General features: G+C 45.0%; 1 protein-coding gene across 1 annotated transcript; it reads left to right on the top strand.

Moving 5' to 3' along the window:
• The first annotated feature begins 6,082 nt into the window (after positions 1–6,082).
• Positions 6,083–25,653, top strand: ZBTB35 (zinc finger and BTB domain containing 35). The gene is made up of 6 exons (XM_086479587.1): positions 6,083–6,206; positions 7,673–7,774; positions 8,955–9,099; positions 13,971–14,659; positions 18,879–19,009; positions 23,938–25,653. The coding sequence occupies exons 1-6, from the start codon at positions 6,083–6,085 to the stop codon at positions 24,589–24,591; spliced, it is 1,845 nt and encodes a 614-aa protein (XP_086335713.1). The 3' UTR covers positions 24,592–25,653.
• Positions 25,654–27,356: the final 1,703 nt, after the last annotated feature.

Here is a 27,356-nt window from a genome sequence, read left to right as displayed (position 1 = left end):
TATATAAAGATTAATTTGAACTTGACAGAACGTCTGTTAATGTTTTGTTTGACGTTGTAGGAGTTCTATGCTGAACAGCTGCATTAATTTCATAGGCATTTACCCTTTTAGTGGAGGATGTACACAGCAATAGTAATCATGTAGATCTGGCACCAAGAAAAAGTGATGGAGAAGTTCATAAACAAGTTCCCTCACAGGAATTGCATGGGCAAGCTCATAAGAGCATAATAGCCACTGCAGGCAGCAGCTCTTCTATTGTCATGATTGACATAGAGGCTGACAAAGGGACAATCACTGTGTCTGTTTTGGCAAGTTTAATTATTGGACTGGTTTATGTGGATGAACATGTTTCCATCTGGTGACAACACACGAAACCTGGCTGACCAGGGATGGCCTTGGAGGCTCTGGGCTAGCGGAGAAACAGGCGTTTCACACAGCCAGCACTCAGACCGGATAGCAGAGGGGCTGGTTGCAGCCAGTGCCGCTCACTTGCTATTTTCTCCTAAGGCACCTCGGCCAAACAACCCAGCAGCTCCGTGGGAGCTGTTAGGTGCTGCTTGGCCACTTTTTTCTTCAGCTGTGGGGTCGTGGAGCTAGAGGGGCAGAGCTGGGCACTACAGAAAGGAACGATAGCCTTGCAGGGCAGCATTTCACTGCAGCTTTTGACAGCACTTCATGACACTCGAGTACCACCCGAATTATGAAAGGAAAACAACACAGTGGGCGTGCCCTGCATGGACAAGCAGTTGTGTAATGGAGGGTCCTGGTTCAGCGAGGAGAGCAGAAGAGAACCCTGCCAGGGTGGAGTCGTTGCTGTGAGGGCCGGGGCTGCACGTGCTGCCGGGCCCCACCACCGCCTGGCTTCCAGAACGTTTTGGCAGACCCCGTTAAGGCACGCAGCCGCCCGCACCGAACACAGCAAGGCAACTGCAAAGCGCATCTCGAAGAGGAGACACGCCACGTTCCTTCAGCGATCAGAACGCACCCATGGGTCTGTTCGCTCCGAGCGCACGGCAAGGGCAGTCAAACATCGCCGCCACTTCGTTACCACGAACTCGTTGGTTCACTTCTGAAACCGCTGAACGCGCCGACTCGAGGTCTGCGAACACCGACGGTGCTTAACCTTGTCTTAATGGTGGATTTAATCGCCTTTTCCTTCCACCGTCACGAAACCAGCCGTGCCCCTCCCAGGGGCGGAACACTCGAGACCGCCTCCCCGCCGCCACACCGCCCTCCGGCGGGCGCCAGCCGGCCGCGGCCTCCCCCCGCCAGCCCTCCTGCCGGGCGGGGTGGCCGCCCGCCGCCGCCGGGGCTCCCGCCGCAGATGCGGGCCGAGATTGCACGAAGTGACCGCCGGAGCCGCCGCTCCCCGCGGCAGCCCCGCCCCGCCCGGGCACCGCTTGCTCCTTGGCGGCACCAAGGGTGCCAGCCCTGGGGAGGCCCCCGCGCTGCCAGGCCCGCCCCGGCGGCGGCTCCTCACGGTGGCGCCGCCCACCCCGGCAGCCGCCTTCCTGGTGCACTCAGCGACTACAACTCCCAGAATGCAACGGGCCGCCGAGCCCGCCCCCGCCTCCTGTGCGCCCTGTCGTGTGAACGGTGACCCCGTCGTCACTTCCTCTACGCGGTGCAGGCCGGGAATGCGAGTCGCGATTGGCCGGCGCCCGCCCCGCTTTCCAGCGTGCTGGGGAGCAGGAAGCGGTAACGGCGGAGCGGGCACGGCGGGGCGAGGGGCTCCTCGCGGTGAGTACCTAGCGGAACAGCCTTCCCACACCGCGGGGCGCCGCGCCGTTGGGCCGCGACCCGGCCGGGAATTGAAAAGGGATCGATTTAATGCGCGCTTTGATGACGTAATACCGACTAACGACGCGGCGGCGCTGCCAAGCTCACGGCTTGGGCCGGTGCCTACCGGGTCCCCTCCTCGGGGGTGTCCCCGAAGGGTGCTCGCGGCCGCCGGCAGCCGCCCGCCCCGCTCTCGGAACGCCCGTGCCCGGCGGGCGCTCGGCCCTGTCTAGGCCTTCCGCCTTCTCCCGCTCCTGGGACTGGGCGGGCGCTCATTGGCTCCTCCGCGTGGGGCGGGCTGTCCTGCCGCCCTACGATTGGCAGGGTCCGCGCGCTGACTGCCATCAGCGCCTGCCAATGGGGGCTGCGGCTAGGGTGCGGGAGGCTTGCGGCGGGCCACTGGGCGCGAGGGCTGGGGCCCGAGGGAGGCCCGTGCTGCCCCGCGGCGCGGCAGGGCCGGGTGAGCCTCGGCGGGCGGAGGCACGGGCGGTGTGACACGGCCGCTGCCGGGGCCCGCCGAGCGCCCCTCGGATCCCCCTGGGCCGGGGTGGCTGCAGCGAGGTGGTGGTGGTGTGGCCGATGCTGGGCCTGCGCCTCCGGGCCGTCTGAACGGCCGTGGCGCCGCTCGGCCCGGCTGCGCTCGTGGGTGGTGCCCCAAAACACGAGGAGTTGCTGTTGTAGTCCAGGGGGACAGTAGTAATAAGATGGCTTCATTGCGGTAGATTTGTGAAAACAGATCTGCAAATCGTATACCTGTCACGTGAGGTGCATCCCGTGTACAAGCTGATACGGTTGAGTCGGTAGTTAATGGCGTCTTCCAGGGAAAACCAGGTAGACAACTGAAGTAGTCAGGTTTCCGTCACTCCCCTCTCATAAGTGGCGTCTTGGATCACTTCTATCTGCCTTGATTTTCTCCGAGAGCTGCACTTTTCACTTCTTCCTCCAAAGTAGTCATGATCTTACGGAATGTATGCTGTCCTGTTGGGCTTCTTTCTTCAATATCACTGAGTTTTTAGAATAAGAATACTCAATGAATGCTGCAACTGCATTCAGATATGCAATAAATTCACATTTTTTACTAGTCAATTAGTTTCTACTGCTCATTTTTTAATTCATTACAGTAAACTAGCTATTGTAAGTTACATGTTTTCTTAAAAAACATAAGTGTTCTAAGAAAGACAAAACCGTTTTTAAATTTCTTAGATTTGGTAGGAGGGGGTTGCTTTATTGTTTTGAGTGTGGTTTTGTTAAGATATCCCTACAGACATTTAATTTGGAAGTAATTTGCCTTTGAGTATGTAGAAACCACAAGAGTTGGAGGTCAGAATTTGGTTTGCTTTAACTTTTAAGGAAAAATGCTTTTAACTACAAGTCATCTGTCCTATGATGTGTCAAAAATAGGCAAGAAGAATTAAACAGTGAAGTAAATGGCTGACAGCTTCCCATGTGAGACTTTATGTGGAATACCAGATGATGGAAGAAAGGCAGGAGCTGTTGCTTGTCTGTCTTAGACCCGTCATTATAGATGAGGTGAAGGGAATGCAGCAGCAGCATCTGTTCCCTTTCACCTCACCTCCCTCCTTGCCCTCACAGCCTGGTCTCTGTCCCCTTTAAGACCCTGATAGGTATGTCAGCATCTGCTTGGCAAAGCAGTGATAGCAGGTAGAGCTAGACTTCTGTGAGCAGTTGCTTCTGCTCTTCTTTTTTCATGCTCTTGGCAAAATGACTTCTCTGTGGGACAGCTCTTCTGAGAGCGAGTGTGTTTTGCGGTGAAAATAGGAATTTCACAATTTCCTTTATTTGATGTCTGTCAGTCATAAGAAAATAACTTTGCTTTTGTCATCACCAGATAATTCTCCTCTCTCTACTTCTATCAAACCCCATATACCCATATCTGTGTTTGTTCTAAGTGAGGCAGAATTTACACAGCCACACAGGGAAGCTGGCAAGTGTCGTGGTTTGAGCCTACCCAGCTGGCTCCAAAGTCACCACGCTCAGCCCTACCCCATCCCCGTGGAGGAGAAAATGCAACCAAAAGGGCTCGAGAGGGTTGAGACACAGGACAGGGAGGGCTCACTGACCAGTTATGGTCACTGGCAAAGGACAGACTCGACTTGGAGAGAACAAGATCAATTTAATACAAACAACCACCACCATCAAGGATAACGAGAGATACAACCAGGTCTTAAATGCAACACACGCACCCACACACACGTCCCTCCGGCCTTCCCCGGCTCAGCTCTGCTGCCTCTTCCCCCCCAGCAGCGCAGGGGGCAGGGAATGGGGGTCACAGCCCGTCCGACACAAGGTGTCTCCGCGGCTCCTTCCCCCTCAGGCAGAGGGGCCCTCGCAGCCCTCCCCGGCCCCACCGCGGGGTCCCTCTCCCGGCAGACAGCCCTCCACCCACCGCCCCAACGGGCGTCCTTCCCGCGGGGCCGCAGCTCCCCAGAACCCCCCGGGGCGGGTCCCTCCCGGGGCTGCCGCCCTCCCACCGACGGGCGGCTCCAGCGCGGGCTGCCTCGGAGCCGCGGCTGCTCCGGGCCCGGGCCCTGCCCCTCCGGCCCGGGGCCCTCCGCGGGCTGCAGGGCGACCTCTGGGCCACCGCGGGGCTCCAGGGGCTGCAGGGGCTCAGCCGCCACCCCCCCGCGGGCCGCAGGGGAACCCCTGCTCCGGCACAGCTGCCCCTCTCCTGCCTCACTGACCTGGGTGTCTGCAAGGTGTTGTCTCTCTCCCATCCCCCTTCGCTCGTCAACACAAACAGAACAGAGAGACGCAGTCAACGGCTTCTTTCACTCTTAAATAGTTATTCGCAGAGGTGCCATTGGTCTGACCTTGGCCAGAGGTGGGTCTGAAATTGGAGCCAGGGGAGCTTCCTGAAGCCCCTTACAGGAGCCACCCCTGTAGCCCCCTCCCCCACTGCCGAAACAGCACCAAAACCCCGCCAGACACCAAACCACCACAGCAGGCGTGGTGGCATCAGCTCAGATGTAGTTAGTACATGTAAGGAACACGTTTACACTCAAAGACTTTCCAGTTCCAGTTGCCCACAAAAAAAACCCTGCACCAGAAGTCAGGTGGCACCTGCTCTCTTGTGTCCTCTAGCGCTCTGGAGAAAACTGCTTCTTTGCCACAGCAGAAATTTCCATCCCTATATTCAATGTTAGGTTTGTTACTAGCTGCTCTCCTGACTCTTCCTTTCGTCTGTACTAAGTCTAACAGTGTAGTGACGGTATGTCCCAAATTCTTTTAAGGCTCCTTCAAGCCTACTCTGAAAGCACATGCTCTTCCAAGTGAGGTAGACTGAAAAGAAACAACGTTTCTGTGCTAATGTGACTTTGAAGTGCCTTTGCTTTTTCTGTGGCTTCTCAGTGTGAGCCGTGTGAATTTGGGAGTTGAAGATGAGTGCTGCTGCAGAGATCTGAAGTCATTTTGGCTGGAGTTAATTTGTGAAATGCTTTCATTGAAGCCTTGGACTGTCTCCCGAGGTTCTTTTGCATAAGCAGCAGACTAGCGTCTGTGTCTTGTCCTCAGGCACAGAGTTCTGCTAAACCTCTTCAGGTTTGACAACCTCTGCAACTCCCACCCTGGCTATGTGTATTGTATAAGTAAGGGGGGAAAGGCCATCAGATTACAAGCATACTTGTCTTTCAAAAGGTTGGCAAAGAGTATTTCAGCTTGCAGGGGCAGAAGTGTAAGTAGCCTGTGTGAACAAGATGCCCTTTGGTCTTGGGTGTGACAGCACATTAAATCCCTGGCAACTCCTGTGTTCTCAGAAGTTAAAAAGGGCTGCTTTTTTACCTCCTTACTTAAAGGAAGTAAATGTCTTGTGTTCACTAGGTTCAAAATGTGACTTAAATATGAAAATTTTAAGAACTGTTCTTCCACCAAGTGGATTGGTGAAATTGTGAGAAGTAACTATGAAGATTCTGCCATGATGCTGCTGTGGTGTTGTTGAATAGTTAGCTGTGGAGATGTTACATCCTTGCAGTATTTGCTTTGAGGGAGGTGGTTCCCTGCTGAATCTGTAGAATAAAGAAATGAACTTACCCACTTTGACTGTTTTTTCATGTTTATAAATAAGGCAATATTCCCCATCATTAACCCTACCATATACCTGTCAGGTAAAATCAGGTAAAGCTGTTACCAAGAGAGTTTTGTGTTTCTATTTGTTTTAGAGTCCCTGAAAAGTGTTAGTTAGTTCATGTTTGTATACTGACCTGACTGTGCATAGTATCTACTGAGTGTTGCAGTATTCTTACTCTCGACTCTCGTACCGCATCTTTTGCAGACTAGTGTTTTTGCCATGGAAGCTGAAGAAACGATGGAATGTATCCAGGAATTCCCTGAACACTATAAAGTTATTTTGGATAGACTGAATGAACAACGTGAGCAGGACCAGTTTACGGATATCACTCTGATTGTCGATGGTACGTACAGACCTGAGAACCAGTTGGTATACAGAGAATTCTGGAAGCTGTACTGGGAAGCTGTTTGGTTTGCATCAGGTCAGCTGTCAGACTGGGCTGCTAACAAATTCTTGGTTTTGCACCAGTGTGTGAGTTGCTTGCAGAGTTTCATTTAAAATCTCAGGGTGAACAGAGTCTTCAGCCATGATTAATAATTTTGCTTCTGCTTTCCCCAACAAGGGGCTAAATGTTTTCAGATAGAAGCCCACTTTGAAACTGTTCGGCTATATTTATTGTGTAGTCTAAGGATTTCCAAAACATTTTAAAAATATTTTCCCCTGTCTTGAGATGACTGTTTGCATGCAAGGAACTTGTACAAATGTTGTGGGTTTTTTTTAAAAAAAAAAAAAAGAAAAAACACCAAAAAAACCCACCAAAAAAAAACCCCACCACAACAAAACCCACTGCCTTGAAATAAGATTTACTTCTTGCTTCTCTGGTATCCACCTCCTATTTTAATATGTGGTTGAAATAGGTGAGAAGCACTCACTTTTCTTTTTTTATGTGTCTAAGGACTTAAATGTTACTTTAAAAGGATGACAGAGATATAAGTGCTTATTATCTCCTTAGAAAAGGTAGCATCTGATAGATCACATAAGACTGCTTTTTATCCCAAACATGTCTTACAACTGATGAGGACTTCAAGGAAGATAGGCAGCGTTCGCTAGGACAGACTGAGCTAAAGGAGTACCACCTGATCTTTAAAAGGATAGCAAGAACTCACTTGAAGGAAAAGAGTCCTACAGAGCCTGGATTAGAAAAAAGTAAGCAAACAAAGGAAAAGATACACTTCAGGAATTGCCATAGTTTCACTGAGAGCACTTGGACAAAACTTATCCTGAATGTTTGTTACTGTTCTGGTATTACCAAATCCATGTGTTGAGCTGAAAGCTGTTTTTGTGTGCAGCTGTGTAGTTCTAATCCATGTTGCTTCTCTTATCTCTGTCCCATGAAGCCTTATGAATGTGTGATGAGGAATACACAGTCTGGAAAACAGGAAGAACAGAGCAGAACCACTTCTGTTCTGCAGTGGTGTCTATGCTGGCAGAAGCGGTGATAAAATACATCAGTCTGAGCAACAAAAAACAAGGAGAGTAAAACCTGACAGCTGAGACCGAGGTACAGGAAAAAAAAGCGCATGGGAGTTTCCCATAAATATCTGAAAAGAGGAACACTGTAGTCAGTCAGTCCTCCAGCTGATTGGGTTGCAGAGCTTCAGCAAGGTCAGTGATGTCAGCAAGGGTCTGCATGAGATGGGACAGGCTAGCTGCAGTGGTATCCCCTGTTACAAAGAGACATACTAAGTGACGATACACTGCTGGAATAGATTCGTAGACTGAATGGCCTCCTTTCTGCATCTGCATTTATTCTGCACTGTTAGTGAGGAAGGTGCTATCTTAAACCAAAATTTTTGTCTCTCTTTGTAGGTCATCATTTCAAAGCTCATAAGGCTGTTCTTGCTGCCTGTAGCCAGTTCTTCTACAAATTCTTCCAAGATTTCACTCAGGAGCCCTTGGTGGAGATTGAAGGTAATATGATTCGGGCAAATAAAAACCTTCAGAGTTGTGTGCTGTGCGAGCCGGCACAGGCAGGATGCAGGAACAACCACAAAACCACAGATGAAATGCAGAGAGTAAATTTATCCCCCCTTGCGAACTGGGGGATCTCTGCAGCAGCACCCGGGCCGGGCATGTAAGCAGTGCCGCAGGCACCGCGGAGCTCGGTCCTGCTGGCGAGCAAAAAGCCGAGAACCCTGCTGCTTTCTGCCTGTTACCTCAGGGATTCAGCAGGCGTGTTTTTCCCCTGTGCTTTGATCGTTCCCACAGCAGGGCAGGAATCTCAAGCATGTTCAGTAAGGTGCCTCCGAGTCCATCGCAGGCCTGTGTTATCTGAACACAGATGTTCTACTTGTCAAACCCACAGAACTAAACAGTTAATGTGATATCTGTGTTTTTTGACGCCTCAGCTGCAAGTCCATTGAGCATGTTTACAATCTTCCTCACCAATCTTCTCTTATTTCCCCACGTGTGCCCAAGCTGGTTATGGAAGTACAGGCCCACATACATACTTGGTCACATGAATAACTTTCTAGATCTCAGCTCTTGAGTTGTTCTGTAGAAAGGAAAGTGTGAGGTTCTATAGGTGGTTTTTTCCTTTGGTTTTTGTCTTTCCCCCCCAGTGACTAATGGAGGTCAGGCAGACGCTGTATTTTTTTAGGACTATCAGTGTGGCATATATTATTTTCCCTGACAACAGCCATTCTGGTCAGATGAAGAAGGCTGCCAGTGATGGCCGATGACAGGTGCCTTGGCTGGGATGCAAGAACAGGATAGACATGGAGCAATACTTGCCTGGTAGGCAGGGAGCAAATTTCTGGAGCAGTATTTCAGCCTCCAGCAACTTGCTGCTTGGAGGTCTCTTGTATTTTTGTGTTTAAATCTATGCTTTTTATTATTCAAACAGCTTTTTGTCCATCTTATCCTTTCTTCTGTCTTAGCTGTGGCATAACTTTGTAGTTGTTCCAGATTCATGTGTTTCTATGATAGAGTTTTTATTCCAACATGAGCCTTTTAAGGGTGTTATCTTTATGAAACTGGCAGCTACAGTACTGCAAGCAAAGTGGTGAGCAGGCAAGTGTGCAACACTTAACAGATAGATGAGACTGAGGAATTGCTAAAAGAAGCTGTTGTTTTTCTTGTTTGTATATAGGTGTAAGTAACATGGCATTTCGTCACCTAATTGAGTTCACCTATACAGCAAAACTAATGGTCCAAGGTGAGGAAGAAGCAAATGATGTTTGGAAAGCAGCTGAGTATCTACAGATGTTAGAAGCAATCAAAGCACTTGAAATCAGGTAAGCACATAAGCCTCTTTTTTTTCCCAACACTGAAATGTAGAGTCACATGAATCCTTTTACAAGAGCTGGCTGCCGTTATTTTACAGTGCTACAGTGCTGTTCCTTATCCTGGAACCTCCTAAACTTGGGCAGGACCATGTACTCTTCTACTATAAGATACGGGCCAGAATTCTACAGGCTGAAAAAAGAATGTCACAGTCTTTGGGGTGAAACTCAATGACAAGTGACATGGCTGGTAAATGTTTCAAACATTGTAGGGCTGTGACTTGGTGATAACTAATACCAGGTCTCTGTGCTATCTGACTGCCCACACCCAACTGGCAGCTGGGTGTACAGTGACCATGTACCTCAGGTAATTAGACCGCATTAACAAGCTTGTGCTGGAGTTTTGATTCCTTGCAGCCTTCTGCTGTTTCTGAGAGAATAAGCAGTGATCTTAAAACTTATTGCTGCAAAATTAAGGTCTCAGACTTCTTGTATGAAGGTACTGTTATAATCAGTTTTATACAGGATCAATATTCAATCAAATGTTGCTGTGGCATCTTTTGTCTAGTACCAGGAACTGTCCTTCATCACCAGACTCCAACCTGAGAAAAGCAGATGCTAGTCACATCATGCTGTTTTTCTTCCCCCTCCTTCACTTTTCACAAAATGCTGTCACATTCTCATTCCTTCAGCATGCTACACTGTTCTGCTGCCTTGAAGCAGAGGGAGGGGCAAAAATGCTCCCTACATTACAGTTATTCTTGCTTTCTCTTCTAGACCCGCTGAAAGGTTTTTCCATTTAGGCTAAGGAAGGACTGTTGCTTCCTTTTTATCTCCACATAAGCACATTAGCCAAGGAGAGTGGCATTGGCCCCAAGTTCCTCTAGTGGCCAGCTAACATGTTGTTTAAAAAACACTGCCATGACGCGGTACACTGGAAACTTGGTTTCTAACGTCAGCTTTTATTTCCAAATTAACTTATTCTGTGTATTGGCAGTAGAGCTGAATAAGTATGTAATTTTATTTTAATAGGAAAGATACAGGATTGTGAATTTCTAGTTCTACCCTCTAATCCCACAAACACCCTTTTTTGATATCATTAAAGATTAAGCATGGTACCATCAAAAGAATTTTATGGTTTGGGTTTTTTTTAATTCAAGTAAAAAAGCAGGCCTTATATGTTTGCTTGAGTAGCTTAAATGAAACTTGAAATTGAAAAAGTATGTTCTAATCAGTATCATTTTGAGTCAGTGTACATTGGTAGAGCTGTTGAACTAGTATTCTGATCCATCCATCAAGCTAAACTGCCCAGCCTGGCATTATTTCCCACTATCGTATATGTTATGTAGTTTGCTGGTTATGCATCCCTAGTAAACACTGAAAGTCTTGTGTTACAAGGAAATAAATGTTTTGCTTAACAAATACACATGCAAGCCAGTCTATTCTTTAAGTTATGTCCGTTGTTTATAGCTGTGTACATTTAGCCTGTACCTGGGGCTAAACTGTAACGGTCTCTATCACCTGACAACCCCTCACCAGCCAGGGAGGGGAATCGGGAAAAGGAGAGGAGACCCGTGGGCAGAAGTGAAAACAGATCTAACGAAACACCACCAGCACCAACAAAGGTATACACAGAGTTAGACTCGGCCAAGTGACTATGCAGCTGTCACCACCGACAGGAGGGCAGTCCTCCGGAGCAGGGGGGAGCCAGAGGAGGAGCAGGATGAGCCCCAGCAGGACCCCAGGCAGAACTCCGACAGGAATAGTGGCAGGGGCACAGCCCCCCCCTGCTTCCTCAGCCAACCTTCCCCCTTTATAATGACCGTGACATGATGGTACGGGCTGCCCCTGTAGCTAACTCGGCTCAGCTGCCCTGGCTGACTCAAAGCTGCTAGCAGCCTGCCCAGCATGGCTGTGGATGGTCTAGGATTCTATCCCAGCCAAACCAGGACAATAGATTTTGAGAAGTTTTTTGTGGGGGTTAGTTTGGTTTGTTTGGGTTTTTTTGGTTAGAAAGACAGACTTAAGTACCACTGTAAGTCTCTGTTCTCTCCTCCACACTAAGAGGAGGAAGAATTGCAATGCAGTGCCTCAGTTGGAGCTTTGACTGAAAGGGGCAAGCTTCAAAAACTTCTGCTAAAGTAGAGATGATTATAGAACTATTTGTATAATGCATCAAAGAGTTGCATATTGCATAGTCTGGACTAGAAAGAAAACAGCCAGCTTTATTACTTGAAGTGCAGTTGTGTTGTATGTGTATCCCCATTCAAAGTTTCACACAATGTTGTCAAGAGTGGTAGTCTCCTCGCACAGAATCACAGAATGTTAGAGGTTGGAAGGGACCTCAAACGATCATCTAGTCCAGCCCCGCTACCAGAGCAGGACCACCTAGAGTAGGTCACACAGGAATGTGTCCAGGCGGGTTTTGAATGTCTCCAGAGAAGGAAACTCCACAACCTCTCTGGGCAGCCTGTTCCAGTGCTGTCTCCCTCACAGTGAAAACATTTCTCCTTATGTTAATGTAGAACTTCCTATGCTCCAGCTTGCATCCGTTGCCCCTTGTCTTGTCATTGGCCATCACCAAGAAGAGCCCGGCTCCATCCTCCTGACACTCGCCCTTTATGTATTTCTAAACATTAATGAGGTCACCCCTCAGTCTCCTCTTCCCCAAGCTAAAGAGCCCCAGCCCCCTCAGCCTTTCATCAGAAGGGAGATGTTCCACCCCCTTAACCATCTCTGTGGCTCTGCACTGGACTCTTTCAAGCAGTTCCCTGTCCTTCTTGAACTGAGGGGCCCAGAACTGCACACACTATTCCAGATGGGGTCTCACCGGGGCAGGGTAGAGGGGGAGGAGAACCTCTCTCGACCTACTGATCACACCCCTTCTCATACACCCCAGGAAACCATTGACCTTCTTGGCCATGAGGGTGCATTGCTGGCTCATGGCCACCCTGCTGTCCACCAGGATCCCCAGGTCCCTTTCCCCTATGCTGCTCTCTAACAGCTCAGTCCCCAACCTATACTGGTACATGGGGTTGTTCTTTCCCAGAGGCAAGACTCTGCACTTGCACTTGTATTTCATTAAATTTCTCCCTGCCCAGCTCTGCAGCCTGTCCAGGTCTCACTGAATGGCAGCACAGCCTTCTGGGGTGCCAGCCACTCCTCCCAGTTGTGTGACATCAGTGAAATTGCTGACAGTGCGCTCTGTTCCCTCATCCAGGTCATTGATGAATATATTGAGTAGTACTGGTCCCACTACTGACCCCTGAGGGACTCCACTAGACACAGGCCTCCAACTAGACTGTCTCATTGACCACAACTCTCTGACTTCTTTCCTTCAACCAATTCACAATCCACCTCACTACGTGATCATCCAGACCACACTTCCTCAGTTTAGCTGCGAGGATGCTGTGGGAGACGGTGTCAAATGCTTTACTGAAATCAAGATAAACCACATCCACTGCACTACCATCCTCTATCCACCTGGTTATGTCTTCATAGAAGGCTGTCAGGTTGGTCAAACGTGACTTCCCCTTGGTGAAGCCATGTTGACTGCTCCTAATGACTCTCTTATCCTTGATATGCCTAGAGACAGCACTGAGGATAAGTTGTTCTGTCACTTTTCCAGGGATGGAGGTGAGGCTGACCGGTCTGTAGTTACCTGGGTCCTCCTTCTTGCCCTTTTTGAAGTGACAGTTGCTTTTCTCCAGTCCTCAGGCACCTCTCCTGTTCCCCACAACTTACCAAAGATGATGGAGAGTGGAGCAGATTATTCTTTTTGTACATGATCCTGGAGCTCCTTGCCATAATGTGCAAAGTAGGTGTCACCTAGGTATCAAAAGTCTGGACTTGATGAAAGTGTAAATTTAGCTGCTCTGTCTTCCTGTGTCTGAATAGAGTAAGATGCAGTTTAATAAGCTGTATCCCGTATTAGGTCATTAGCCACACATCTCTGACGTATGACTAGAGATACTGGGCAAAGCCTTATCTCTCCTATTACTAGAAAGTGTGAAAGTGATAGGGAGTAGATTATGTGAAATGATTCATCAGGCTGCAAAGGAAGGTAAAAGCACAGCTTACTCCTGTCACTCTGATTTGAGGGGAAGATAGCCACTCATTTTCAAAACTGATAGTAAAACCTCCAGCACATAAGTGCTGCAGGTGATCTTGAGGACGTGCCCACTTTGCTCTGGCTGTATTTGCGATGGGATGCTGTCATGACGAGGTAGGGGGTTGTGCACGTAATGAGGCAGGGAGAACAGAGACAGAGCTGGTGGTTGTGTTTAAGCCCAGAAGATTAAACTAGAATACTCCTTCCACATCCCAGTGTCTTTTATTTTTGCCTTCGCTGTTAGCTGTGTGCTTTTGTGAAGTACAAGATGTTATAATAATCATTGTGTGAAGTCACAGCTGTAGTGTTTTCTAACAAGCTGTAATAGCTGCAGGCAATTGCACACACTCCAGAGCTTAAGAGATGAATAGTGTAGGAAGAATTTGAATCTTATTTCTGAGTAGGCAGGCCAAAGAACTTCCTTCAGGGAAGTTTTCTTTCCAAGTGCAGAATTTCACAAGTTTCTTAGATAGATCTATGTCATTAGGTTAACTGGCCTTTCTTCCTAATAGGTGCTTTGTATCATTCAAGCAGAGCTATTTAAGACACTTTAGTAGCCTTATGTCAAAGTCTCTGCAGCTTTAGCTATGCTATTTTACAGCATATTAAGGACAAATTAGCTTCTGACATGCACACAGATTAGGTGGTCATTCATCATTCAGCTTCTTTGAGAAACAGCTACAGAGTGTTGGATGCAGAAGCTCAGTATTAGGCAGGAGTTATTATGTCAGTGCTTATAGATATTAACCATTTTTCTGCAAATGCTTTACAGGAATAAAGAAAATTCGTCACCCTTAGAATCAAATCAAGCTCAAGGTAAAAATAAGCCAAAAAAGAGGAAGATAGCTGAAACCTCTAATGTTATCACAGAAACACTGCCATCTGCAGAATCGGAGCCTGTTGAAATTGAGGTTGAGATTGCTGAAGGAACGATTGAAGTGGAAGATGACAGCATTGAAACACTTGAAGAAGTAGCTTCTGCAGAGCAATCCATAAAGTACATACAGACAACGGGTACATCAGACGAATCTGCTTTGGCTCTTTTGGCAGATATCACCAGCAAGTATCGTCAGGGAGAGAGAAAATGCCAGATCCAAGAAGAAGGTGATAGTGCAACTGATCCCTCGTGCAAACAGGTAGAAGGTATTGAAATTGTGGAACTTCAGCTGTCACACATGAACAATTTATTCCACTGTGAGAAATGTAACCGTTCGTTTAAATTGTTTTACCATTTTAAGGAACACATGAAAACACACTCTACTGAGAGTTACAAGTGTGACATATGCAATAAAAGATACCTACGAGAGAGTGCTCTGAAACAGCACCTCACCTGTTACCATCTTGATGAAGGTGGTGCCAGCAAGAAGCAAAGACCTGGCAAAAAAATACATATATGCCAGTACTGTGATAAACAGTTTGACCACTTTGGACATTTTAAAGAGCACCTCCGGAAGCACACAGGTAAGAGTACTGCTATAGTCCTGTCCTTGTGGCCTTGGCTCTGGCATTTTGGGTTTTTACATGTTTTGGGCAAATACAGAATATGCTGAAGAGAACACATGAGTCCTGAGTGCTAGAAATACTTGACTTCTAGTTGCAACTAAAATGCTGGTTTGTCTTTTTGTGTGTTCATTGGTTTTGTTTTCCATTGATGTAAACTTTTGAGGGATGGAGATGGTTGAAAACCATCTGGCACTTAAAACCAGAAAGCACTAATGAAGTTTCTCTGTCAAGTCTATTAAATCTTAAAAGATTTTTTCAAAATAATTTCTTAAGGCATGTTTCCTCCTTTAGAAGTACCAAACCAAGCTACATTTCACAGTTCTAGTAGTAAAGGTTTCTGTTGAAATATGATCTGAACTGTGAGCTTCTCGGTGGAATACAGTTTAGAAGGTTTCTTTATGTAACAGAACTTCTGAGCAAATGCCTATTAATGCATTAGACATAAAATATAACCTTACAATTCTCTCTTGTATCATCTTGTTTGGAAAGGTTCACCCTTGCTCTTGACATCTCATCTACAAGTTGATTTTTCTTCGTTAATTAACACAGCAAAAAGCATTTCTAGTGACTATAGTACACTTTACTGTGAAATCTGCCTCTTTGAAAGCTGGATACCATCTTTTGAGTGCAAAACGACTTGTGCTTCTTTCTTCTTTATAATATGGGAGGTTAAGATTCTACTTCTTCATCTCACTGAAAAGTTTGCTATCTGAACAGATACTGAGCATTATGCAGATAACTGAATGTAAAATATATGTGGTCCTGATCTTCCAGATGTTTTTGTGTAACACATCAGTCATGAGTCATCAGGAAGAATTTAATGGAGAGGAGCAGCGCTATTTCTTTTGCAGCTTCTTATTATTGTTAAAGCATTTTAATTCAAATTTCTTTGTATCTGTGTATGGGACTGCTGAGTGTTGATACATGACACTGTGTCCAGTCTATTCCCAATAGCCTTTGGCAACTCCTATGAGGCAGGGAGCGTTTCTCCATTATGAGCAATCCAAATACAAGCTACTTGAAAGTCGTTTCAAAGAAAAGTTTGTGGCAGATCAACAGAGTAACCCAAATATCACAATATGTTGGTTGCTGTTGTGACAAAAGATTCTGGGGACAAAACAACTTAACATATCAGGAGGTACAGAGTACTTTTTAAGTATATATTGATACAACAAGTATAACACATGGAATCTAATTACTTCCGATTTAGCAAAAGCCTTAAGCTTAAAATCAAACCAGACACTATTAGTGGACAAACTCCCATTCAGCCAAAGGCTTTCTAAGTTCTTAATTCTGTATAGCACTGGTTGAATGCTAAAATGAAATTAAAAGGCCTGGGAGAAAATGTTCTACAAAGTATTTGATCCTGTTGCTGCTTAATCACACCACCAGCAATAACATGAAAATAATTGGAGCAGAAGTAAATGCCTTATCAGTGTTGGTAATTGTTTTTGATGTAGGAATTTGACATTAGCAATAGCTATTATCTTTGTCTCAATAAAAGAAAGGAAGGAGATCTGTGGAGTTTCTTTTTCACTCCTATGTACGGTGCCTTAAGCAGTTTCTGAGTCTCTGAAAAACTACCTCAGAAATGTCTTGCATGTCATGTAACTCTGAAAGCATTAACAGAGTCATGTCCAAAACTTACAAAGAGGGAGGGGTTTTGGTCTGATCTAATTATTATCTTTTTCCCCTTTATGAGAACGGATGAGATTTCACTTGCCAGTTGTAAGAAACACACACCACAGAAATTCTACAAGGCTGCACTTAAGTAACGTATATCTGTTGAATTCAATAGCTCTAATTCGTCTTGCACAAAAAGAGCAATTTCCTCATACAGAAATCAATCTTAGAATAAAGCTACTGCTCTCAATATGCTGGTCTAATCCTGATATTTTGCAAGGCTTATAGTCCCTAGCACAAAGAGAACAACTGATTCTCTCTGATTTTACTGGAAATTTTGACTGCTGAATATTTTGCAAAGTTAGGCCTTCTTGATTATTTTTTTCTTTTTTTTCCTTTTTGGGAGAGTGTGTTTGTGCTCACATGAGTAAAGATGGGAGTGCAGGTGTTGTGGTATGCTCCAGGAAGCTAAATTAATCTGCTCTTGTCTGAAAACCCTGTAACTGAAGTAATTTATGTACAAACTTCTTAAGAAAAATTAATCAAGGTCTTTGCCATTCTTGGTAAATCTAAAATATGTTTTACAGGAAGTGCAAAACAGTTATTTGAACTGCAAATAACATCTTTCATAGGAGTGAATAACTGGACTCTCATACCTTGAATAAATGATCCCAAGACGTTAACTTGATAACCACTTGCCTTTGGTGTGTTTGTGGGGAAAAAAATAATAACTAGGTTTACTATTTCTCTGTGAAGCCAATCTAAATAATGATATGGTAGTTTTATGGTTATAGTTGAATTTTTTGGTGTTTCTTACATATTAGGCAAATAAAAGTTACTGTGCTAGTTGTTCGAATTTCTTTGGGTTAAAAAATATTTATTTGGGGCAGTGCCCTTCTTGTGACCGTGGGATTACAAAGGACCAGCACAGTATCAGACTGTCTCCAGTCAGAATTTCTGTCCTGTGAGTTAGTTACGATTGGCAAGTGAAATCTCATCCATTCTTATAAAGGGATAATCAAAGGATAATCGTTAGATCAGGCCAAAAACCTCCTTCTTCATAAAATCTCACTTAGATGAGACTGAACTCATAGTTTGCCATAGGATGACATGCGGGGGAGGAGAAGCAAGTTGTCACCTTTAGCAGAGGAGTTTAACCCCCAGCTTGCCAGCCTGTTTCTCAGAAAAGAAAGAGGGGAGAAAACAGCTGGCATGCTCTCTGTGTTTTCCATCACTGCTGTGACTGGTGCAGCCCAGGTCACAGTGCTGATTTGCACTGTGCAAGAAATCACAAAATGTCTTTTGGCCTTTGGATATTGCTACCATTATCTTCGAATTGTCACTTTCAGACACTTGACACAGAATATTTTGGAGATTACTGAAGAGTTTGAGTAAGAATAGAGTAAATCTGTCCCCGACTGATTCCTTGCTCCAAGTAACTATTTAAATGTGTCCAGATCACAGGGCAGGTGAAAGTCTGTGGTGTTGAGTTTTGCCTTCAGTCTGTGGTGTAGTATCCATGGGTTGCTTGGGCAAAGTCCATGATTTTTGACATGCAAGACTCAGGGCAGTTCCGCATCTTCTGCATTACCCATGCAACAGCCTCCAAACCCATAGCATTTGGGTGACCATTAAGGTGAATGTTCCCACCATTTAACATTTTTTCTGTAGCCTTTAGGTGTATAAGTGAGAATTACAGACACTTGTAGATTTCTTTTGAAAAGCTAATTAAGAACTTCTGAATATTCCTGAAAATATGAGTTTATTTGCTTTCCATCTCAATAACTACTGCATTCCTGAAAATGCAGGCTTTTAAACCAGCTAGGATACATCCTTATGTTATTCACTGAAATGTCTCAGCGTCTTTTGAAGTTCATTAAGCTGTTGGTTTCAAACTGATGTTAGTGTCTACCTCTGCAGATTAATTATCAGGCTTTCAGAAGAAACACACTGTTCCTAGTTTTTTGTACTTGAGTTTCCTTGAATTCCATTGTGTTTGTGCATGATAAAATTAGTAAACAGAGACGCCAGTTGTTCTTTGTTGCTATATGATGGCAGTAATAACAATATGCCACTTCGGGTGAAAAGGCTGAAAACAGATTGTTTTCTCTTCCTCTGCTGTTGTCCTTAGCTGGTTTCTGTGTTTGGTACCAGGTTTGAAATGAAGTGGCCAAACTGAAAGGAATTTTTATCTTGCTTGTGCCCATTTATGTCTCTCTGTGCTTTCTCTTCACTGTATTTTGCAGGGAGGGGATGTTGTTCAGGTTTTTTAATACTGATATGTTGTTATTTTGTGGTCATTCTGTGCCAAATGGTAATCATTACATCATGTTTTTTTTCTAAGGGAGAGTAATGTCTCCTGGTTAGGTTTTTGTAATTTCATTTACATGAATAAAGTTTACATAGAATGTCTTTCTCTTCCAGAAAAAATGCAGTTGGCCATCTCTTTACAGCACATTTGTCAACCTGCGCAAAAGGGAGAGGGGGAAGAAGAGAAAGCTGACAGAAAACTGGCTGATTCTACACTTACAAATCCCTGTGTCTGTCTTAACAGGTGAAAAACCATTCGAATGTCCGAACTGCCATGAACGTTTTGCTAGGAATAGTACGCTCAAATGTCACCTGACAGCCTGTCAGTCTGGAGCTGGAGCTAAAAAGGGAAGAAAGAAGCTGTACGAATGTCAGGTGGGTAACAGAAGTAGCAGAGTCTGAGGCTAGATCCCTGCTTCCTGTGCTGAGGGAGTGTGGGAATACTGAGCGGGAAAGGCAAGGAGAGTGGGCTTATGTCCGCAAGAGCTACTTTTATTGAAATAAGTACAAGGATCGCATTCTACCACAACATGCAGATAAATTCTTCTGTCTAAGTAGTTCCATTTAAAATATGGAATTACTGGTATGAAGCGTCATAATGCTTAAAATTAGAGAGATTCTTATGGGTAGATAAGTGTTCATCTGCATTTTACTGACCTTTGTCCTTCCTTTTCAAGGTTCTTGATGCACTGGCCTAGGCCTTTCCTGCTTGTGAGCATTCTACACTAAAGACCAAAATACAAAGTACTATCTTATTTCCTATTTTATTATTCTTCTGTTGACGCACAGTATATTGACTTTGTCTGGAAAGTCGTTCCAACTTACAATGACAAGTCTGTAATGTCTTTTAAGCAAATACAAATGATGTAGATGGATAGCCAGGGTACTTGGTCACTGTACGTAACTGACATTTCAATAGCTGTTCAGATAAATCTTACTTAGCTTTTAAAAGCTGATTCTGAAAAGCTAGAAAATACAAGAGCTGAGGTTGGCTGTAGCATTTTTATTTGCCATTTTGCTGACCCACTGCTGTGACAGAGCACACTTCCTTTTCTCTCGCTGTCTTTCTCTTCTTTTCCCTTAAGGTTGTCACCTTATTCAGTTCACAGAATGGCTGCGGTTTGAGGTTAAATTGTGTTGTGTGTAGTGAAGAGGACTGCTGGATATCTGCTTTATTTGTTCCAAAAGAGAGAGTGATCTTATTCACAGAAAGCATTGAATACTGCAGGAGATTAATTAATTTTATGTTGCTAATCAAATCATTTAATCAGAAGTTTCACTGATGCTGTTGCATCATTTATTTATGCTAGTGTCTACGCTTAGCCTGTACTCAGGGCTAAACTGTAACAGTTGCTCTATCACTTGACAACCCCTCACCAGCCAGGGAGAGGAATCAGGAAAAAGAGCAGACCCGTAGGTAGAAGTGCAACAGATTTCCTGAAGACACCACCACTGCCAGCACAGATATACTCAGCCAAACAAACATGCTGTTGCCTCAGTCGACCAGAGGGTAGTCCTCAGGAGAAGCCAGAGGAGGAGCAGGAGAGACCCCAGCAGGAGCCCCACAGGAGCTCCCCTTCTTCAGCCAACCTTCCCCCTTTATAGTGACCATGACATGATGGTACGGGCTGCCCCTTAGCTAACTCGGCTCAGCTGCACTGGCTGGCTTGAGCCTGCCTAGCATGGCTGGGCTGTGATTCTCTCCCAGCCAAACCAGGACAGCTAGTCTGCAGTTAATTCTTGGGACCATACCTTTGTCTTGAAGATAATTTTGTTTTGAAAGTGAGAATTACTGTATATCACAAAGTTGTACCTAATAGCTTCATTGAACATACTGATTTGTCTTTGTGACCCTTCAATCTAATCGCTTTATGTCATATGTTTCTCTTTCTAAATTGACACCACATCCTCTCACAGATGTTGTGAATGTGGATTAGTGTTTCTTCAGCCTGCAGAAACTACAGCAATTCTTGAATAAATTTTTCTTGAAATTTTCTGTCTTTAGAACTAAATTTGAATAGTGGTCAATATATAAATCTTGGCTCACTGAACAGGAAGAAGAAAACAAAAATGTGCTTCCTTGATGAGCACTTCTGGTGCTCTTCAATGTATGCCTTACTGTGGTGGGTTGACCCTGGACAGATGCCAGGTGCCCACCAAAGCCACTCTATCACTCCCCCTCCTCAACTGGACAGGGGAGAGGAAAAAAAAAATATAACAACAGGCTTGTGAGGTTGAGATAAGGACAGGGAGATCCCTTAACATTTACTGTCACGGGCAAAACAGACTCGACTAAAGAAAAATGTAATTTATTACCAATTAACTCAGAGAGGAGTAGTGAGAAATAAAACCAAATCTTAAAACACCTTCCCCCCATCCCTCCCTTCTTCCCGGGCTTAACTTTGATCCCGATTTCTCTCCCTCCTCCCCTCCAGCAGTGCAGGGGAACAGGGAATGGGGGTTGGGGTCAGTTCATCACTGTTGTTTTCTGCCGCTCCTTCCTCCTCAGGGGGAGGACTCCTCAAACAATTCCCTTGCTCCAATGTGGGGTCCACCTCACAGAAGATGGTCCTCCATTTCTCCAGCGTGAGTCTTCCCACGGGTTCAGTCCTTCATGAACTGCTCCAACGTGGGTCCCCTCCATGGGGTGCAGTCCTTCAAGAACCGACTGCTCCAGTGTGAGCCCCCTCACGGGGTCACCAGCAGCAAACCTGCTCCAGCGTGGGCTTCTCTCTCTCCACGGGCCACAGGTCCTGCCAGGAGCCTGCTCTGGTGCAGGCTTCCCACAGGGTCACAGCTTCCTTCAGGTATCCACCTACTCCGGCGTGGGGGCCCTCCACGGGGTGTAGGCAGTCATCTGCTCCACCGCCCATGGGCTGCAGGGGGACAGCCTGCCTCACCATGGTCTTCACCACAGGCTGCAGGGGAATTGCTGCTCCGGCGCCTGGAGCGTCTCCTCCCCCTCCTTCTGGAATGACCTTGGTGTCTGTGGGATGTTTCTCTTACATATTCTCACTCCTCTCGCAGCAATTACTGCTGCGCAACAACTTTTTCACTCTCTTAAATACGTTATCACAGAGGCGAAAAACGCTGTCGCTGATGGGCTCGGCCTTGGCCAGTGGCGGGTCCGTCTTAAAGCCGGCTGGCATTGGCTATATCTGACATAGGGGAAACTTCTAGCAGCTTCGTACAGAAGCCACCCCTGTAACCCCCCCTGCTACCAAAACTTTGCCACGCAGACCCGTTACACTTCAGTACTGAATTAGGTTCCATGTGGCAAGAACAGTGACTGTGGTGTTACCAATAGTCATTACCTTTATGTATGACTAAGTAATTTTGAGTGCTTATCTGTAAGGTTAGTACTTTAAGAAATGTATGTGCAACTTCTTTCTAAAGTGTGACCCTGGAGGAAAAAAGGCATGGCACTAGCGTCACAAACCCATTTTAACAGACTTCAACAGCAAAATCGAGATATTTAGCTTGGAGAAAACTTTCAAATGCTGTATTGACTCATAAATTTTGTAGGTATCCTGTGTATGCACAAATCAAAACTTGTTCTTGAGCTAATCTTTGTGAGATACTCCATCATCTTTCTGTGCATTGCTGCAGATTATGAGGAGATGGAACATTCTATTTCAAAACTACTTGCCAGCAGTTAAGGGGTGTTGAAACATGTTCTTAGCTGCTTTCTGCAGCCAAGAGCACTTCATGAGCAAAGGCTCCTGAGCCTGTTTCCTTACTCTGAGCCTGACTGTCACGGTTTGAGGCTGGGCCGGCCCCTAACAAATGACAGACGCTCTCTGTTAACCCCTCTCCTCTCACAAAAGGGAAAAGGAGAGACAACAAGGGAGAGAGACTTTACGGTTTGGAAGAGAAAACTAAACCAGCTTTAATGAAACAATAACAGTAAAAGAAAAGATAACAATAAGAATAAGGAAATAATTAAATATACACAATATGTCCAATTATATACAACACCAATACCGAACCCAACTCCCCCCACCCTGATGACGATACATCACTGCTGGCACTGCAGGGCTGGCACTGGGGCAGTCCCAGGCTGGACTGGGCAGCAGACAGGAATGGAATGCAGGAGATGGACTCAGGCACTTGATTCAGGGATGCACGGATCGGGATTGACAACAGAACAGAGTCCTCCTTAAATGTCAGCCATTGAAGAAGAGAAATTGACCCTTGTGATCCCTCAACTTTATACTGAATATGACGTGTATGGGATGGAACACTCTGTGGGTCAGGTTTGGGTCCCCTGTCCTGTTTGCTCCTCCCTGCAGGTGTGACCTTTTACGTGCTTGTGACCCTTTTCTCTCCCGGCACCCCAACACGGGGTACAAGATTTAGCAGTGACCTTGGTCGCCATAAGAACAAGTACAAGCAAGGGCCTCTCTGCAAACCGTTCCTTGGTACGAACTATAAACATCAGGCCTTATCACTGCTGGGAGCTGGCACTGTCTGGAAAAACAGGCTGCTGTTTCAGAAAGTGCAACTACTTAGAAGAGACTTAACTGAAAAGTTAAAGCACTAAAACAGAATTAGTTCTGGTTTAGCCCAAACCAGGACACTTCACTCTTCCCTGTCTTCTACCCTGGCACCTCATTCCTTTCTGTAGTCTCTGTCTTCTTTTCAGGCTATTTGCCTCAGTGCCAGCTGAAGGGAAGAAAATGTGCTCATGCACTTCGTGAAAATAGCGTGTCTGCAGTTGAGGCAGTACTTTTAGCTGGAAGAGAATTAAAGGGATGGAGTTTTAAGATAATTTTATCTATTGAAATCACTCAGGTGTTGTTTTTGTAATGCAAAATGGGAGAGTTTAATCTAGCGAGTTAAACCTCACGATGCCATGAGCAAATGAAAGCTGATGAGGAAAAGTTGGCTGGTAGTACTGCATCTGGCACTTCAGTAAAAGGACAGTTTGTATTACACTTCCCTGGTACAGTATTATTACATAAATAGCTTTCCACCCAAAACACTAGCACCAGATGTTTATTGTGGCGTCATACTGTACATGAATTTCACATAAGGTTAAAATAAGAAAACTTTCAAATGCTGTATTGACTCATAAATTTTGTAGGTATCCTGTGTATGCACAAATCAAAAGTAACACACTGTTTCTTAAAATGAAGTAAATAAATACCAGGTCTTCTGTTCATCTGAAGCTGACTTCTCAGCTTTTACCTCTAACATGTATGGGTTTCTAATCCAAGGAGCAAGAAGCTGCACTATGTAAAGCTCTATACTTGGTCATGTTTCTGTTGGCACTGTTTAACATGCTGTATCTTTTGTTTCAGGTTTGTAACAGTGTGTTTAACAGCTGGGATCAATTCAAAGATCACTTGGTAATACACACCGGTGACAAGCCCAACCACTGTACCTTATGTGATTTGTGGTTTATGCAAGGCAGCGAGCTGAGAAGGCATCTCAAAGACACGCACAATATTTCAGAACGAATTGTGACAGAAGAGGTTCTTCCAGTGGAAGCTGAACCAGTAACATCAATGACTATAATAGAACAAGTGGAGCAAGTCCATGTCCTACCAGTAATTCAGGTACAAGTGGATCCTGCACAGGTCACTGTGGAACAGATGCACCAGGATCTGATACAGGACAATCAAGTGAAAGGCACACAGATAGATGAACTGCAAGAGCAGGTGCAGATCAGTTACTTGGAAGTTGAACACATTCAGACTGAACAAGGTGCTGAAGTTCACGTGGAGCAGTTACATGTTGAGCATGTAAATCAAATACAGATGGAAGAAGTACAGGCAGAACTTATAGATGGAACAGACCTGGAACAAGTAGAATATGAAAGTGTTGATCAAGGAGAATCAGAAGAAAAGGAACCTAATCAAGTAGGTGATGGAGATAAGGAAGATCATGAACAAGCTGAAGACTTAAAAACTCAACAGTTAGTGGACATGCAGAATGAAAAGCAGGATGACTAGGACAAATAACCACACTGTGCAGGTTTAGGGATGAAATACCAAATTATTTTTGTTAACTTTTACATTGGTTTTTGAACCGTCAGTTGTTACTTTTCCAGTATGCTGTCCTTAGGAAGCTGGACAAGTGGACCAAAATTAGCTTTCTTCATGTACGACTAAACTGCTCTCATACGTGAAAAATAACTTTTCCATTCATGTAATACCATGGAACAGAAACTGCCACAGACATGGACAGCTTTTAATACTTAATAGTTTGTGTCATTGTTACACCATCCCAGGGTGTATATAAGAGTAACTTGGTCTCTTTCCCTCTTGCAGTAGAAGCAAACTCTTGTAGTAGATTTGCAGGGTATCCGTGGCAGAAGAATCAGTAAAATCTGGAAGGTTCTATTGTAAGCGGCAATTTGGTACCTGTGAATTGGCGGATCAGACTGTTTGCTGTAACCTAACAGTGGTCTCTAACTTTCAGGCTGGGGAAAAAACATTGTTGCTGGAGGTCTCTGAGCACAAAAATCCTGTGCCTTTTCAACACTGACTGGTTAAATTTCTACAAAGTTCCTAGAGTGTCCAAGAACCTAGTTCAGTAAAAAGCAATGTAGGTACTGTTACAGCGCTTTATATTTTTGCTTAAAATTGTCAGCTACTGGTGTGGGCTTTTTTTTGTTTGGGTTTTTTTTGGTTTTTTGCATTAAATTTAGAGGCAGTGGGCTGGGGGAGGAAACAGGTTCCACGTGGAGGCAGCAGGACACTCTAAAAGGGACAAACAGAAAAAGCTAAGTAGAATCTGTGGTAACGTGAGCTGCAAGAAATACCAGCAGACTCTTCTTTTATGAACTGTCATTTTTGAAAATGAGTATGTTTAAACATAAATGTAGAGGAGACTTGTCTATATGGTATAAGGTTCCTGGGGTTTTTTTTGAAACAAAATTCTGACACGTGACACAAAGATGTGCGAAACGTAAAAGTAAAAGCCATAGGTATGAGTGCTGAACTGTGGATTGAAAAATAGGGGTGTAAATAATTTAATCAATATTAGACAATAAAACAATACCAACCATGAAATGTTGCATTATTTGTTTCATCCGATAAATTAGGAACAACTGAGTGACTGGCAATTACAGTGCCAGCTCCCAGTGGTAAGAATCAATCTCATTTTTTAATAAGATTAATAGCTCTTTACTGTAAAGTTAGATTTGTTTAGAAAATAATTTTCTAGCTCTGTGCTCAAGGATGCTAAGGACTTCTAATTCTCAATTACTGCCTTGAGATTAGAGGTGCTCCACACTTCTGAAAAACTTTCTTTTCAAAGCCTTAACTGAAGGGAGGAATTTTTGCAAGGACATTCCCTAATGCTCCTGGTAATTGTGTAGATCTTAGTTAAAATCAGGCTTTTCTATTCAGTCTTCTCCAAATGCAGAATTATTTCCTGGGATTTGTGCTTTTATTTAGTCTCATTCAAAATAATTCTTATGTTTCATCATAGCCTTTTAGAAACTGTTGCAAAACAAACATGGATCTTAATTAAAATTTCAAATGATTTTATTAATGTAACTTGCATTCTTTTTTATGATGTTTTGTGTTTTCTGAGGTGCAAGTGATATGTGATGAGATTCTGGGCAGAGGCAAGAATGTGGCCCAATGTTAACCATGCAAGTAAACATTACCTGGCTTCTGATAAGAAGCTCGTCTTTTGATAACACAGAGGGGACAGGACTGCTTGCTTAGCTGCATAACTCTATTTTTTTTAGGTATTTGTGCCTATAGACACAAGGTCTGTATGTGTGGAATTAAAGGAACTATCTAGCTGTGTGTCTCACCAGTGAAACTAACTTCTAGGTAATTTAAGTCCAGTGTAAATCAAGCAGTTCTGTGGTTATTGGCAGCAGGGCCGTGGTTTGGTAAGCAAAGTTGGGCTATTCCTTTGTTCTGTTTGTTCTCCCCTTTTCAACAACAGCCCATTAATTTGGTAGGAGACAAACAATGCCCGGTGCTGCCCCATCCAGACTCCTGCTGAGCCTGAGTAGGAGTGTAGTGGGACTATGAGCCATCCCTTTCACATCCTGAGGCACAGGGTGAAAGGCTTTCCTCAGGTAGTAACTCCGCTGGAGAGTCTGTCCCTTTGCAACCCCCTCTACCCTATAACTTCCTTCCCAAGTGTCTGGAGCCCAAATTGGTCCCACCAGCGGCGTCCCTCATGCCTCCTTACTGCAACAGCTGTTACTGGGGGAGGGAAGATCGACAGGGGAGTCAGAAGCTCTGGCTGCTCTCTGGAACAGCCACCTTGCCATCCTCTTTCTGCCCCGAACGTCTTTATAGACACAGAGACCTCTCCAAACTCTGTGTTGCCAATGCACCACTGGAGGAGTTCTTCCCTCTAAATGCATACGTACATGGTCCCCAGAGCCCTGTGTTACACATATACTGCTCTGTAGCTTGCAGTGGGGTGGCATGCAGGGTGAATGCTTGAATTTATGCCAAATGAATTAGCTAAAGCAGCGGGCTCTAGGCACTGAAATGGAAAAGTCAGAATGATCAAAAAAGCATGAGGTATGCCTGGGTACAAAATAAAGTTGAGCATCAGAGACCAAGGTTAGAGGTAGACTTGTAGACTTACGTGTGATATTCATGGGAGGCCATAAGCTATTTTGAATGTAGAGCATGGAGGGGAAAGGGAGCTGATCAACAGTTTGAGAGACACTGAGTTATTCAGGCAACGTAAGAAAGGACTAGCTGCTTTTTTGTGGAAAACAGTCTTCCTGACCCAA

The sequence above is a fragment of the Leptosomus discolor genome, chromosome Z (genome assembly GCF_034619465.1).
Source record: "Leptosomus discolor isolate bLepDis1 chromosome Z, bLepDis1.hap2, whole genome shotgun sequence".
NCBI classification, from domain to species: domain Eukaryota; kingdom Metazoa; phylum Chordata; class Aves; order Leptosomiformes; family Leptosomidae; genus Leptosomus; species Leptosomus discolor.
The sequence above is the reverse complement of the archived record's forward strand: the minus strand, read 5'-3'. Positions and strand labels throughout refer to the sequence as shown.